Below are 16,212 nucleotides of genomic sequence, written 5' to 3'. Positions count from 1 at the left end.
CTAGGACTTATTGTAGAGGCTACAGTAATAAGGACAGCATGGTATTGGAGAAATGCTAGACATATAGATCAATGAGAAAGAATAATGTCCAGGAATAGGCTCACATATACAGTCAGTTCTGCTATAATACTTATTTTAAAAATGTACATTTGTTCCAATGTGATTGCTACATTGTGAAACAATTTGAACATAACACAAATATCATGTTTGCTTATATATAATTTTATCTGCAAGAAACACTGAACTGAGCCAAGTAGGAAGACACAAAATGCATAAATGTACACACCTCAAACATCTACCAGGCACTTCAGTTCATTGTGTGTGTTATGAACCACTGCCATCCATATCTAGTGTTATAATTTTCCTTCTAATATCAGATAACCAGCCTTCTGCCACTTCACAATAACTTACAAGATGCAATCCTTCTAATGCCCATTAATAAAAAAATTAAAAAAAAAATGCCCATCACCACAGTAAATTTCAGGTCTTTTTCAAAGTGCCATATTTACTGTAGTATGTATGTATTTTTTAACCATTTAGCATGTATAAAACAGTTTTTACTGGGTTCCTATCATTTTTTTTAGTGTTGTCACTGATGAAATATTTTAGTGTTATATGCACCTAACCCAATTTTCCCCTTAAGTTGTGTGGCTTTTACTGTGTGATTATGCACAGTCTGGTGATTTTTAACATCACAATATATTACATTTAGCAGAGATGACTGTACATTGTCAACTAGTTTCTGACAAAGGTACAAAAGCAAATTCCTTGGAGAAAGGGCAATCATTTCAACAAATGGTGCTAGAACGACAGGATAAAAACCAAAAAAAATCAAACCCATGGCCACCTAGTCAATTCCGACTGATAGCGACCCTATAGGACAGAGCAGAACTGCCCCACAGGGTTTCCAAGGAATGGCTGGAGGATTTGAACTGCCTACCTTCTGGTTAGCAGCCAAGCTCTTAACCACTGCAAGATACTGATATACAAAAAGCCATTCTAATATGATGTACAAACATTAACTCAAAATTGATTATAGACCTAAATGTAAAACATAAAACTTTAAAACTTCCAAGAAATGTAGGATAAAATCTCTGTGATCTTCATTTGACAAAGATTTCTTAGATACAACATCAAAAGTATACCACCGAAAAGGAAAAAACTTGACAAACTGGACTTGATCAAAATAAACTGTTCTTAAAAAGATACTGTTAAGAAAATAGACAAGAAGATACAGACTGGGAGAAAACACTTGCAAATTACATATCTGATAAAGGAATTGAATTCAGAGTCTATAAAGAAGTCTCAAAATTCACTAATAAGAAAATAATCTAAGTTTTCAAAAATGGAGAATAGATATGAATGGACACTTCTCCAAAGAAGATATATGGATGGGAAGTAAGTACATGAAAAGATGCTAAATGTCATTAGCTAAAATGCAAATTAAAACTACAATGATATACCACTGCATGTCTATTAGAATAGCTAAAAAAAAGAAAAAAAAAAACTGACAGTACCAGTATTGGCAAGGATGAGGAGCAACTGGAGATCTCATACATTGCTGGTGGGAATACAAAATGGTACTCTGGAAACTCTGAGAAACAGTTTGGAGGTTTCTCATTAAGTTAAACATATACTTATCATATGACCAAATAATCCTACTCCTTGGGTATTTACTTAAGTGAGATAAAGTATGTTCACATAAAAACCTGTACACAAATGCTTATAGCAACTTTATTTATCATCGGTCAAACCAGGAAACCACCAAAATGGCCCTTAATTGGGAAAAGGATAAACAAACAATGGTACCACCATAAAATGAAATTATACTCAACAATAAAAAGGAATTATTACACATAACTACATAAATGAATCTCAAATGCACTATGCTAAATAAATGAAGCTGGACTCAAAAGGCTATATCCTGTATGGTTCTATTAATATAACATTGTAGAAAAGGGAAAACTACAGGGGCAGAAAGCAGATCAGTGGCTGTCTGGGGGTATCTGACTTACAGTAAGGGAATTTTTGCAAGTGATGACTCTATTTTATATCTTCATTTTGGTGGTGGTTACAAGACTGTGCATTTGTCAAAACACACAGAACTATACACAAAGAAAAGTGAATTTAAAAAATTAAACATTTTATTTTGAGATAACTGTAGATTCTCATGCAATTATAAGAAATAATACAGAGATCCTGTTTACCTAGTTTCCCCCAATGGCAACATCTTGCAAAATTACAGTATAATATCATTACCAGGTTATTGATATTGGTGCAGTCAAGACGGAAGATATTTCCATAACCACAAGGGTCAGAAGAGTAAGTTTTTCTGTATGTAAGTTAACCTTAATTTTAAAAGTGAAAAAAGCTATTAAGCCCTATATTGCTATTTTACAATAAAATACCAATATTAACACTTAATTTTAGGGCCCCTGAAAACTGATTTACTAACCATGCTCAACATTTTAGTTTAAAAAATCACTTACCCTTATATAATAACTGAATGCACTGTAAATTTTAGTATAATTAAAAAAACCTTCAATGTACTAACTACTATGTTCTTTATGAGAAGTTTTAAACTGGATGTTCTATTTAGAAAATTAATTTAACAAGACCTAATTTTTTTTTTTTAATAGTCAAGGCGTGTTTAGCTGAATATTAACAACATACTTCGTAGAAAAGAACACTGGCTTCGTTGGCCATTCCAGGGAAAAGTGGGAAGAGGAAGAAAATTTTCGTATGCTCGTTACCTTTCGGAGATTTATGCCATTTCACAGAGTTCCTTTGCTGTACTCTCTCTGACAAGACTGCTACTTAAAATTTACAATATTAAGAGTGAGCTACAAGATTAAATAAGACGTTTGTTACACAATGGTTTTTCCAAGCCACTAATTTGAAAATAAAACGTACAAATCAGCTATATAAAGTGTTGTTTTTTTTGGGGGGGAGGGGGTGCAGAAATTTACATCTACGTAACTTTAAATGACTCTTTCTACAAGACTTTGCATTTTAAAAAGTATGCCCCCACCAAAACAAACAAACTCATTGACATCTAGCCCATTCCAACTCACAGCAACACTACAGGACAGAGCAGAACTGCCCCCACAGGTTTCCAAGGAGTGGCTGGATTTGAACTGCTGGCCTTGTGGTTAGCAGCCAAGCTCTTACCCACTGTACCACCAGGGCTCCAAAAGTATGCCCAGAACACAATAAAGTTATGAGCATTTGCTGTAAGTAAAAATAAGCTCAATGATTTTCAAATAACCTTAAAATGACTTAAAAGTTATTTTCTTATATTTTTTCTCTTATTCAGTCCAAATACTGTGTGATTTAAATTTCTGCCACTGTACATTTTCTCTTCCCTCTATAGAAATTACTCATTAATTATGTTCCTCAGAAAATACATTACAGTAAGAACAGACAGTTAAATAAATTCTGCATTAAATTTATATTTTTTAGTGGAGTATTATCAGTAAATATTTTTTCTAAACCAGGAAAGTCATATTACATAGTTAGTTTTTATAAATATGAGGGGTGATTTCTGGAAAAAAAAAGTCACAAGGGCAATATAAAAATATTCTAGCAAGTACACATATAATTTGGGGGTATTCTCTCTCATCCTGCTGATCTGCTGCTTTTAAATAATAATCTCAATATGAGGTCAGTAGGGCTCAAAGGACAAAGTCATACCAGGAATCTTTCAATATTACACTGCCATTCCAGAGTGGTCTGCTAAACATTACATCCATTCCTTTTGTGTGGAAGACTTTTAAAGGACAGGTGAAAAGAAAGGTATTGTCCCTTTTCTAAGATTATTTTGCACATTGATGTAAGCATGCCGGGGAAGATCCTGCCTACAGGAGCCATTCCTAAATTACCCAGCAATTCCACTCCTAGGTATTCTGAAATATCTAATGTTATGGATTGAATTGTGTCTGCCAAAAATGTGTATCAACTTGGCTAGGCCATGATTTCCAGTATTGTGTGACTGTCCACCATTTTGTCACCTGATGTGATTTTCCCATGTGTTGTAAATCCTACCTCTATGATGTTAATGAGATGGGATTAGGGGAAATGATGCTAATGAGACAGGCAGGACTCAATCTACAAGATAAGGTTGTGTCTTCAGACCTGGGGTTCCTGCTTCAGAAACTCTTAGACTAGGGGAAGATTGATGACAAGGACCTTCACCCAGAGCAAACAGAAAGAGAAAGCCTTCCCCTGGAGCTGGCACCCTGAATTTCAGCTTCTAGCCTCCTAAACTGAGAATAAACTTCTGTTTGTTAAAGCCATCCACTTGTGGTATTTATGTTATAGCAGCACTAGATAACGGGCAGAATTTGGTACCGGAAGAGTGAGGTGCTGCTCTAACAGATATCTAAAATGTGGAAGCAGTTTTGAAACTGTGAAAGGGCAGAGACTGGAAGAGTTTTAAAGTGCCTAACAGTAAAAAAGCCTAGATTGCCTTGAAGAGTCTATTGGTGGAATTATGGACTTCAAAGACAATTCTGGTGAGGACCCAGAAGGAAGTAAGGAGAGCTGTTACACTAGAGAAGGTAAAGACATCAAGCAGCAGCAACAGAGAAATGGCAGCAGCAGAACCAGGAGACCAGCGTGAGCCAGAGAGCTGAGAGCCTTTGTGCAGGAGGCTTCCTGGCAGACTGGGGTGCCTCCGAGCACTCATCAGTGGAGCTAGGCTTACATACAGGCCCACAGAGCAAGAGAGAGAGCTGGGTACCTTCTGGCTGAAGTTTACTGGAGAAGTTTCCTCCAGGCACTTATCGGTGGCGCTAAAGAGCTTTGGAACACTTGCCCCAGCAGGGTAGGTGTGGGCGGTGAGGCATGAGGGGCCAAGAGATCAAGGAATCAGGAAATAGAAGCTGAAGATACAAGAACACGGGAAGCAGAGCTGTCTCAGTTGCAAAGGGTAGGGCCACAACCTCTAGGGTCTCAAAGGGTGGATTTGCCACTCAAATGGACTAGGAGAATGCAGCTGCCCAAATGTGAGGGAGCCAAGTTGCTGTTCCAATGGACCTGGAGGGCAGAACTGAAGCCCAGGGCGGAAGGGCCTAAACTCAGAATCTGGAGAATGTGGCCAATACCTAGAGTCTGGAGGACAGGGCCATTGTGTAAATGATCTCAGAGAACAGAGGATTATTTTCAAGCCTTGAGAGCTAATGTAATGTGTTCTGCTGACTTGCTTGGTGCCTATTATACCTTCTTTCCCTCCAATTTCTCCCATTTGTAATGGAAGTGTCTACCTTGTGCCTATGCCACCACTATACTTTGGAAGCAGATAACTTGTTTTCTAGATTTCACAGATGAAGAGCAATTTTGCAGAAGATGAGATTTTGGACATGGAGCTGATTTAAGACTTACTATGATATGATATGATGGGAAACCCCAGTGGCATAGTGGTTAAGAACTATGGCTGCTAACCAAAAGGTCAGCAGTTTGAATATGGTAACATGGGGTGAATGTGTTTTATATGCGGCAAGGTCAAGAATTTTGGGGGGGCCAAAGGGTTGAATATTACGGATTCAACTGTGTCCTTCAAAAATGTATATCACCTTGGCTAGGCCACGATTCTTAGTATTGTGTGATTCTCCACCATTTTGTCATCTGATGTGATTTTCCTGTGTGTTATAGATTTTACCTCTATGATGTTAATGGGAAACCCTGGTGGCATAGTGGTTAAGTGCTACTGCTGCTAACCAAAGGGTCAGCAGTTTGAATCCGCCAGGCACTTCTTGGAAACTCTATGGGGCAATTCTACTCTGTCCTATAGGGTCGCTATGAGTCAGAATCGACTCAACGGCACTGGGGCTGGGTTTATGATATTAGTGAGGTGGGATGAGCAGAACTTATGTTAACGAGACAGGCAAGACTCAATCTACAAGATTAGGTTGTGTCTTAAGTAAATTTCTTTTGAGATATAAAAGACAGAAGGGATCAGTGAGACACAGAAGACTTCATACCACCAAGAAAGCAGTGCTGGGAGCAGAGTACGGCCTTTGGACCTGGGATTCCTGCACTAAGAAACTCCTAGACTAGGGGAAGACTGATGACAAGGACCTAGCCCAGAGCAAACAGAAGTCTTCCCCTTGGAGCTGGAACCCTGAATTTGGACTTCTAGCCTCCTAAACTGTGAGAGAATAAATTTATCTTTGTTAAAGCCATCCACCTGTGGTATTTCTGTTATAGCACCACTAGATAACTAACTAGGATACATAACTAGGACACAAAAGATCTGAAAGCATGGACTCAAACAATTACATGTACAGCAATGTTCACTGAAGCTTTATTCAGAATATCTAAAATATAGAAACAAAAAAAAAATATCCATCAACCCGTGAATGGATAAACAAAATGTGGTTTATGTGCAAGATGGAATATTACTAAGCCATAAAGAGAAATGAAGTCCTGATGGATGCTACAACATGGATGAACCTTGAAAACATTATGCTGAGTGGAGTAAGTCACTCGCCAAAAGACAAATACTATATATGGTGGTTACCAGAGGTGGGAGAGAAGGGAAGCTTTTGCTCAGGGCCTTTGAGTTTATGTTAATGGTGGTGGTATAATTGGGAAAAAGAGAGAATGATTGCAGAACTTGACGAATGTAATCAAATTACCAGAATAAATACAAAGTGACTTGACATGATTATTCACCCAATTAACCTTAATGTAGAAGAGAGATATAGGTATGGTTTACTCTTCTCTTTTTCCCATCTTCCTTCCTCACCCTTGACAAAAAAATTATAATTTATTAAGAAAAATATGAAAGAAAGTGAATTCTAATTAGCTTTGCAATTAAAGTTCAAGTGCTGTAAAATAAAAAAAAATTAGACATTATATAGTCTCAAAACTCATGTTATCTTTTCATATTTTTTGGTTTTCCTCCTTCTTCCAAACCTTTTGAACCCACGTAATTTCTTTTATATGTGAAAAAGGGAATCAGGCTATGACTCAGTAAGATTAACTAAAATTTATTTGAATATTGTCACATTTCAGCTTTCAAGGTAGCAGCTTAATATGTTATTTTCACACTGAAATCATATACTTAGGAATCTAAAGCAACTTAGGAGCCCTGGTGACACAGTGGTTAAGCATTCAGCTGCTAACCAAAAGGCTGGCAGCTCAAATCCACCAGCTGATCCTTGGAAACCCTGTGGGGCAGTCCTACTCTGTCCTATAGGGTCGCTATGAGTCGGAATCGACTCAATGGCAACAGGTTTGGTTTTCTGTTTTTCACCCAAAATTCTCTGTAAAGACCACATCTTCATTTTAGTTCTTTTTTAACATTCTGATCATGGAATACAGAATTTACTATTTATTTAAAGCATATGTAGCCTTTTGAGATTGGCTTTTTCTCTCAGCATCATTCCTTTGAGATCCATCCAAGTTCTTGGATACATCAACAGTTTGTTCCTTTTTATGGCTGAGTAGTATTTCATTGTATGGATGTGCCACAGTTTGTTTAACCATTAACCCTTTGAAGGACTTTTGGGTCATATCCAGTCTTGAGCTATTATAAATAAAGTTACCATGAACATTTAAGCACAGGTTTTGGTTTGAATGTAAGTTTTCACTTCTCTAGGATTAATGCCCAGGAGCACAACAGTTGTATGGTTCTATTTATATAACATTCACAAAATGGTGATTATAGAGATGTGAAACAGATAAGTGGCTTCCAGGAGTTAAGAAAAGGGAGAGAGAGTGTGACTATAAAGGGGCAGTACAAGGGAGTTCCTCTGTGGTTGTAAAGTAGTTCTGTATCTTGATGTGGTTATGATATATAAATTTATGTAAGTGACGAAATGTCAAAGAATTATACACAAAGACATATAAGAAACGACTATGTCAAACACTGGTGAAATCAAAGTCTTTAGTCCAGTTAATTGTATTGAACCCATCGATTTCCTTGGTTTATAATTCACTGCAGTTTTGTAAAATGTCACCATTGGGAGAAGCTGGGTAATGTGTACACAAGACTCTATGTACTATTTTTGCAACTTCTTGTGAGCCTATAATTATTTCAAAATAAAGAATTTTTTTTACAAAATGGTATAATAAGGATACTTATTATAAGAGTGCTGTGAGGATTAACACAGCGTGTTTTACATAGTAAACCCTCAGTAAACAAAACAAATATATTTACAAATAAAAAGCAAAATAAACTTCTGATTGTGAAATACATGGTTTAAAAGTTTACATTTCACTATATTTCAAGCGTTATGACTACTTACAATAAATCATTCAGCCTAGACTAAATCTAAGATGATATACTTTACCTAGAAAACCAAATGTCATTTCTTAATTAGAATAGTGACTATATTGTATATATATTTAAAATTACAATTAGAATATATTGTGACTTATCTAACCTTTAAGCAAACTTCAGTTCACTAAATCAATAAATAAAATACAAATCAAAACCAAGAAAGAAAGAAAATAGCCTTAGACAAACACATATTAAAATAAAGAAAAATATAAAGCACTGGTCTTAAGGTATGATAAGAAAATATACATACCTGTTAACTTGATATGTCCTATTTCATCAAGCAAAATGCTGGAAATCAAAATTCACATTCAACAAGATGTAATATAATAATTTATGTGAAACATTTACATAAGAATCATCATAAACTTACAATAGGTCAATATCTATTTGATACACTGGAAATTTTTCAATTAATTTAAAATTGATGGGTGTATTATGAAGGTTACTGTTTTGACTAAATTTCATATAATTACATAATTCATATAAAATTTCAAATAATCTTTAAAATAAATGACTTAATAGAGAATGCCAAAAGTAGTTAAAGAAGTGCAGACAACAGGGATACATAAGGAGAATATAGCTTTACTTTTCTGGCTTCAGGTCTCTATATACAATTCCTAATTGGTGCAGATGATCCAGAGCAAGGGCCAGTTCTGCGAGGTAGAATTTCACGTCTTCCTCTGTAAACAGAACCTAGAATGAAATAATAATTTATCATTTGGTATTTCTTTCAAATTGTGAATATTTTAAAAATTTACTTCTTTAAAAACCAGTGGATAGATAAAACCTAGGTAAATAACAAGAAAATACGCAAAATACATTATTATTTGCTGGCATAACTACAGGGTGTACCAGAGAAGTAAGATTTCTAGACAGATGAAACTAACTTCATTAAGAATCCATCTCTTCGACATTAACCATTTTAATATAAATCTTCCTAAACATTACGCAGTCTGCAGACCTTCTTATACTGAATGCACTGTAAAGGATTTACCTTTTTTTAATGACTCAGTGTCATAAAACCAATATAGATTTTAGTACTGTGCTGAAATATAGTGACGTTCTATATATTTGAAGTATATAGAACATTTTGTTTTAGAGCTGATAATTTCACTATTTCTACTGTTTTCTCTTTCACCGTCTATGATCACTTCTTACAAATTTCACTTTTAGCAGCTCTACTAACTCAAAGCTTCTAATATACCAATATAAGTTGTTAAATTAGTAATCCTAGTACTACACACAATTCTAAACCCATTTCTGACCTCAGGGGTAGTTCCAGGCCTCTTCTGTTAGTGAAGTACATGCGTTCAATGGCACTTTATTTCTCAACCTTTTTGTACCTGAGAGTTGAGCTGCTATGATGAAATGAAAAGAGCACTGAACTTGGGAGTCAAAAGTAGCACTGTAACCTTAGACAAGTTACGTAGCCCTCTGAGTCTCAGTTTCTAAATCTGTACAATAGGGACAATAAAAACAAATAGCATCTGCTATATCTTCCTAACAAGGCTGTTGTGAGAATCAAACTAGATTACTGAGGGGGCAGGGGGAGGGAGCTTTGTAATCTGTGAAATGCTATGCGTGCAATTATGAGTTATTATTATTACAGGTTTATGCCCATATCCATTTCATAAATGAGTGTTAATTTACACACACCATTGGGTACTACTCAATCATTAGGTGTAATTTTTAAGATTTTTTAAGGGATTCAGATTGGCAAAAACATTTTTCTAGAAATTAGTTATTTTCATTAAAGAATTGAACCCCCTTGATTATTAAGAAGGCTCAAAACCTGAATCAAATACCATAAAAATCTTCCAGCCCACCTGCCCATGTGGAGTCATGTTTGCTGCATTATACACTACAGATTCAGGCTATTAATAAAACTGCAGAGCATAAGTAAAGATAACTTTCCATATCCCATCTACTTTTAAAAGAGATCTATAGAAAAACAAAGATTGTTCATTATCTAAGTTTCAGGAAAGTTATTTTGAGTATAATAATGGTAAAAGTATAAGAACATTATTTTCATTTAGACTTTATTAAGAACAAAAACATTTCTTATTTAACTTCTGAGGAAGGATAATCAAAATGTCCACTGAGACCTAGCACATTTAAAAAAAAAAAGTAAATAAAAAGCTTTTGAAATTCTAAACTAAGGAAGAAACTTTGCCTAGGTCACAGTTTATGGGAAACCTATCCTCTTGTCATGAAGTTGACTCATGAAAGAGGCAAAGAAAAAACTTACTAAGTAGCCATTATGTGCCAGGCACTTTACATTCATTATGTTATAATCTTCCAAATACCCCTATAAAGTAGATATTATCACCATTTCACATATCTGGAAACAAATTCAGAGTGGTTAAGTAACTTGCTCAAAAATATAGGATATTAAGAAGCAGACCCAGGATATGAACTCAGTTATACTTGTCCCTGGAGTCTCTGCATGTTGTGCTTGGCTGCTAGCTGAAAGGATTGAGGCTCAATTCTACCCATAGGTACCTCAAATGAAAGGTCTGGCAATCTACTTCGGAAATCTCACCCACTAAGAACTCTATAAGACACAGTTCTACTCTGACACATACGGGGTCACCATGAGTTGGAACTGACTTGACGGTAACTGCTTTGGTTTTGTTTTGTACTTGTCCATAAGAACTACTTCTTCCCCAGAAACCCCTTCTGCCATATGCTATTCAAAACTTTTTTTGAAGCTTTAGGTTCATTCTCAATAATGAATCATTACTCATCCTACCCATAAATCCCCTCCCCTAAAAAATAAAAATCATCAAAAATTCCAGTACCCTAAAATAAGCACCGCTAACCTTTGTCCTTCAAATTGTTCATTTATGTATATGTATGTGTGCGCGCACGCGCATGTTTTAACAGAGTTGAGGTCATACTGTATATCCTATTTAGTGGCCTCCTTTCCTCCCCACTTAATATTACATCATAAGCATTTTCCCATATCTTTGAAACTTATTTATAAACACTGCTTTGAACAGCTGCACAATATCAACCATACTTATTGACCATAATTTATCTAAACATATCCCCTTCTGGATGTTTAGGCCAGTTTCAGTTTTTCACTATTTTAAATAACTCTGTGATATGCATAAAACTTTACTGATATTTACGGTTTTTCGTCAGAATAAAATCTTTAGAAATAGAACAGAAAATACTGGGTCAAGGAGCACAAATCATCATAAAGGTTCTTGACATCTATAGCAAAAATTTATTTTCCAAAAAGATTACAATAATTTTTACTCCCATCAGCAGTTATGAAAGCATTTGTCTTACCACATCCATAACAGCATTGAATGTTAACCTTTAAAAAACTTTTCAAATTTGATATAAAAAGGCACCAATCTTGTTTTATTTTTAAATTTTAATTCTTAAACTGAACATTGTTTTAATATCACCTGGACATTCTATTTTTTTCCATCAATTATCCAGTAATTATTTTTCCTATTTTATATTACTGACTTACTGTTTTTTCAACTGGTACAAGCTTTTTAAATATTAAAAATGTCAGTTCTCCATCATATTAGTTGAAAATATTTTCCCAGTAGTCAATTGAGCTATATTTTCTTATAGGATAGTTTTTTTCAAGATTTAACTCTTTAATGTAAGTGAAATTTATTTTCATATACGGTAGAGATGACACTTTAAAATTATTTTTTTCTGAAATATCTAGACAATTTCTTGAGTTCTATTTATTGATCAATCTCTTCATGACTGAGTTGTGATTTTTCCTTTACCATAATAATATATGTTAAGTCATATATGCCAGTATATTTGTGAGCCATAAAATATGTGTCTAATCTTGTGTTGATACTATGGTATTTTGCTGATATCCACTTTATAAAGTCCTATTTTTTTTTAAACAAGTAGTAGGGCAAGCGTAGGAGCCCTGGTAGTGCAGTGGTTAAGCACTTGACTTATAACTGAAAGGTTGGCAGTTTAAACCCACCAGTTGCTCCATGGCAGGAAGATGTGACAATCTGTTTCTGTAAAATTACAGCCTTGGAAATCCTATGGGGCAGCTCTACTCTGTCTTATAGGGTCTCTATTAGTTGGAATCAACTTGACAGTAATCGATTTTTGGGCAAGGGTAGGGTGTTTGCATCTTTCAAAGTTTCTTAGTTCTTCTCACTTTCCTATATAAACTGTAAAATCAGTGTCAATTCCAAACAAACAAAACTTCCTATTAGGACTTTCTTTGTAATTTTGTTAAGCCTATAAGGGTCACTCTGGAAGAACTGACAGCTTCACAGCAATAATCAACCACTATATTTTCTTGGTATTAGCAAAGTAAGTCATGGCTTAAGAGGTACATGCATTTGTGTATAATAGGGGAGAGAAATTTAGGTAGGTACTTTTCACTTTAAAATATGTGTGTATATGTATACATACACATGCACACACATACATATATATGATGTCCAATGTCTTGTGGTATGTCATATATTTTGTCCTGTGAGGAAATATATATATATATATCTCACATGTATTATGAATCTTTAACACAAAAAAATATACTTTTAAAGTCTTTTTTCTAAGGCATAAAGAATAAGCCCTCATTTTGGATCCTTCAAAAATAATTTTTTTACAAACAAGTGAAGTATATAACAAACAACTACTTATTAAAAGGCTATCTATAGAAGTAACCTTTATATAAATTTTTTAAAAGTCTGTTTGACAAATATACTAATTTTGTCTTTTGGGAAATGCATTTAAAATGCTTGCTCTTACCTAATATTCCAGATTTAGGAATCAAAACTTACTGACTGCATCTCTGTGCTAGTATGGGTTTAGATAGTCCCACATCGAGAATGGAGGTCTGAAGAGTTTAAAAAAAAATTAGAAATGACTACAAGTAAGCATTTCTCAAACACATTCTTGACACTTTTAGAATCTAACATAAGAAATCATGAATGTTGCAGCCTTGTTTAACTGTTGTCCCTCTATGCCTTGAGATCAGCTTTTAAAAAAAGGCCCTTTAAAGACATTCCTTGGAAGGGTTCTAGATATACCCTACCACACACTGAATTCTGTTCTACAGTGAACAATATACCAAGATCACAGTCTATGCTCATGCATGGCACATTCTGCACTGGAGGTAGACAGATATAAGCCAGAGACCTTAGCCACTTAAGCACTGACTAGCATCCCAGAACCATACTGTTCCTTTTCATAGCAAGTTCCAGAGTTCTGGGATTCAACAATAGTTCCCCACACTTACAATTTTAAATTCTAGAAGATGTTGAACCCCTCTTACCCAATTAAAATGCTACTCCCACCCATACTACCACTTTGAGACAAAATGGAATAAATGGAGACATGATTTAATCTCCCACCTGAAACAACTAAAACACAGGACAAAATACATGAAATAACACTTTTCAAGACAGGAGACATCAGGCAACAAAGGACAGTGAAACAAATGAGGTGAGCCCTACAACTGCCTTAGCTTACTACCTGGAAAGAGTTTCTACCCAGCAGTAAAAACAGGGCTGAGTCATGTGTAGCCCAGAAGACTTCCTGAGTTGAAGAGACACAGCTGAAAGTCTGGTGATAGAGTACCAGAGAAGAGAGAATTGCACAGAAAGAGAACTCTGGCGATAACTAAACAGTTCCCCTAAAGTATTCAGTAAAGCAATGCTCAGTGCATGTGAGTGAATAAAATACCTACAACCTAGAAAAGAACCAACTGAAAGGATTTGAGGGAATAATCCATGAAACTAACACAAGGCCAGGAATAGTTCCTATTCCTACCAGGCAGAGCAGAAATCCTCATAATTCACAGGGCATCAGATAGAGTATTTAGAAGGGTTTTGCATCAGTTAGTGGAGCAAAATTAACCTTCAGCGAAATGCTCCTCTGTTCCAGTCTAACAAAATTTAAAAGAAATACCTGAAAGTGTCAAACTATTAACATGTTACTTAACCACATTCTAGAACAAAACTCAGCAATATTTATAGGAAAAAATATTTTGAATACCTAAAAAGATAAATTTCACAATGTCTGTCATTCAATCAAAGAACTGCCAAGTATGGATCTGAGGAAACTACTTGAGTTCAGGAAAAGAGCAATCCAAAAGGATTAAAAGAAACAATGACCCTCTAAAATGGCCAGGATTAAAAAAAAAAAAAAAAAAGAAAACAACAGATGTTGGTGAAGATATGGAGAATTCAGACCCCTCATCCATTGCTGGTGGGATTGTAAAAAGGTACAACCACTTTGGAAAAGCAGTTTGGAAAGCAGTTTGGCAGTTCCTCAAAAAGTTAAATACAGAATTGCCATATGATTCAGCAATCCCACCACTAAGTACATACCCCAAAAAACTGAAAGCAGAAACATAAATTGACATTTGTATACCAGTGTTCACTGTAGCGCTATTCACAATAGTTAAAAGATAGGAAGAGCCTAAATGTCCATGAACAGATGAAAGGATAAACAAAATGTGGTACATACAATAATGGAATATTAGTCATAAAGAGAAATGAAGCCCTGGTACACGCTACAACACAGATTGAACCTTAAAAGCATTATGCCTAGTGAAATAAATCAGTCACAAAAGGACAGATATTAAGACGATCCCACTTATATGAACTATCTGGAATAGAAAAGTATATACAAACCAAATTTCATTAGTAGTTACCAAGAATGGGTAGCAAGGAGTGGGAAAGAGGGACTCACTGATTAGGGGGCACTGAGCTTCTGTTAGAGGTAACAGAAAGGTTTGGAAATGGATAATGGTGATGACTGAACAGTATGATGGATATAATTAATGTCACTGAATTGTATGTGTAAGAAATGTTAAAATGACATATATTTTTTCCACATAAACTTACCATAATGAAAAAAAGAAGAAAAGGAAAGAATGAATCCACAGAGTTCACAAAGGGCCACAATAGGCCCACTTTCCAAAAGCTAAAGTAAAAAGCTCATAGCTCATAGTGTGTTTGTTAGAGTACTCAGAAGGGTCATGCTATAGTATTGAGGAAAATTTAACCCTAAACTAAATGCTGTTCCGGTCCCACATAACAAACCTACATAACAAACCAAAAAGATCAAGATGTTTCTAAGAAACTGAATCACATCCTAGAACAAAGCTCAATACTACAGCTAGCATGCAAAAAAAAAAAAATTAAATTCACAGTATCTGCCATCTAATAAAAATTACCATGCATGCAAAGAGGTGAGAAAGTAAGACCTACAATGAGAAGTTAATTAATCTCAGTCAACCCAGAAATGACAAAAATGATAGAATGAGTAGAAAAGGACATTTTAAAATTTATTATAACTGTATCCCATATGTTCAAGTAGAGGAAAGATTTAGCATGCTAAGTGGACACAAGGAAGAAGTAAAAACAAGTGGCAAATCATCTTCTAGAGATGAAACCTACAATGTCTGTAAATAAATATGTAATGGAATGGATTAAAGAAAGATTGGATATTGTAGTAATTTAGTGAACATAATGAGATAATTGAAATTATCCAAAAAAAAAAAAAAAGAAAGCCCTGAAAAAAACATTACCAGTTTATCAGCGAACCATGAGACAACTTTAAGAAGTCATACGTTTATCATACGTGTGTGTGTGTGTGTGTGTGTGTGTGTGTGTGTGTATACACACTCCATGTACAACAGTACAAAATACTGCCTGGTCCTGCACCATCTTCATGATCTTTGCTATGTTTGAGCCCACTGTTCCAGTCACGGTCAGTCCATCTCATTGAGGGGTTTCCTCTTTTTCATATGAGAATTGGTTCATTTGAATTATGGTGTTGGCAAAGAATATTGAATATACCATGGACTGCCAGAAGAATGAACAAATCTGTCTTGGAGGAAGTACAGCCAGAATGCTCCTTAGAACCGAGGATGGGGAGACTTTGTCTCACTTACTTTGGACATGTTATTAGGG

At 35.2% G+C, this 16,212-nt stretch overlaps 1 protein-coding gene across 2 annotated transcripts in view; it reads right to left on the bottom strand.

The window, feature by feature from the left end:
* Positions 1-16,212, bottom strand: part of RPS6KA6 (ribosomal protein S6 kinase A6) — a 161,393-nt gene that overhangs the window by 58,269 nt on the left and 86,912 nt on the right. For both annotated transcript variants that reach the window (XM_049872377.1, XM_049872378.1), the window contains exons 7-8: positions 8,874-8,980; positions 8,538-8,575 (exon numbers count right to left, since the gene is read on the bottom strand). In XM_049872377.1, coding sequence (XP_049728334.1) covers positions 8,538-8,575; positions 8,874-8,980 — 145 coding nt within the window. The remainder of the gene's footprint in view (positions 1-8,537; positions 8,576-8,873; positions 8,981-16,212) is intronic.

Source organism: Elephas maximus, chromosome X, assembly GCF_024166365.1.
Source record: "Elephas maximus indicus isolate mEleMax1 chromosome X, mEleMax1 primary haplotype, whole genome shotgun sequence".
Classification (NCBI taxonomy): Eukaryota; Metazoa; Chordata; class Mammalia; order Proboscidea; family Elephantidae; genus Elephas; species Elephas maximus.
The sequence above is the reverse complement of the archived record's forward strand: the minus strand, read 5'-3'. Positions and strand labels throughout refer to the sequence as shown.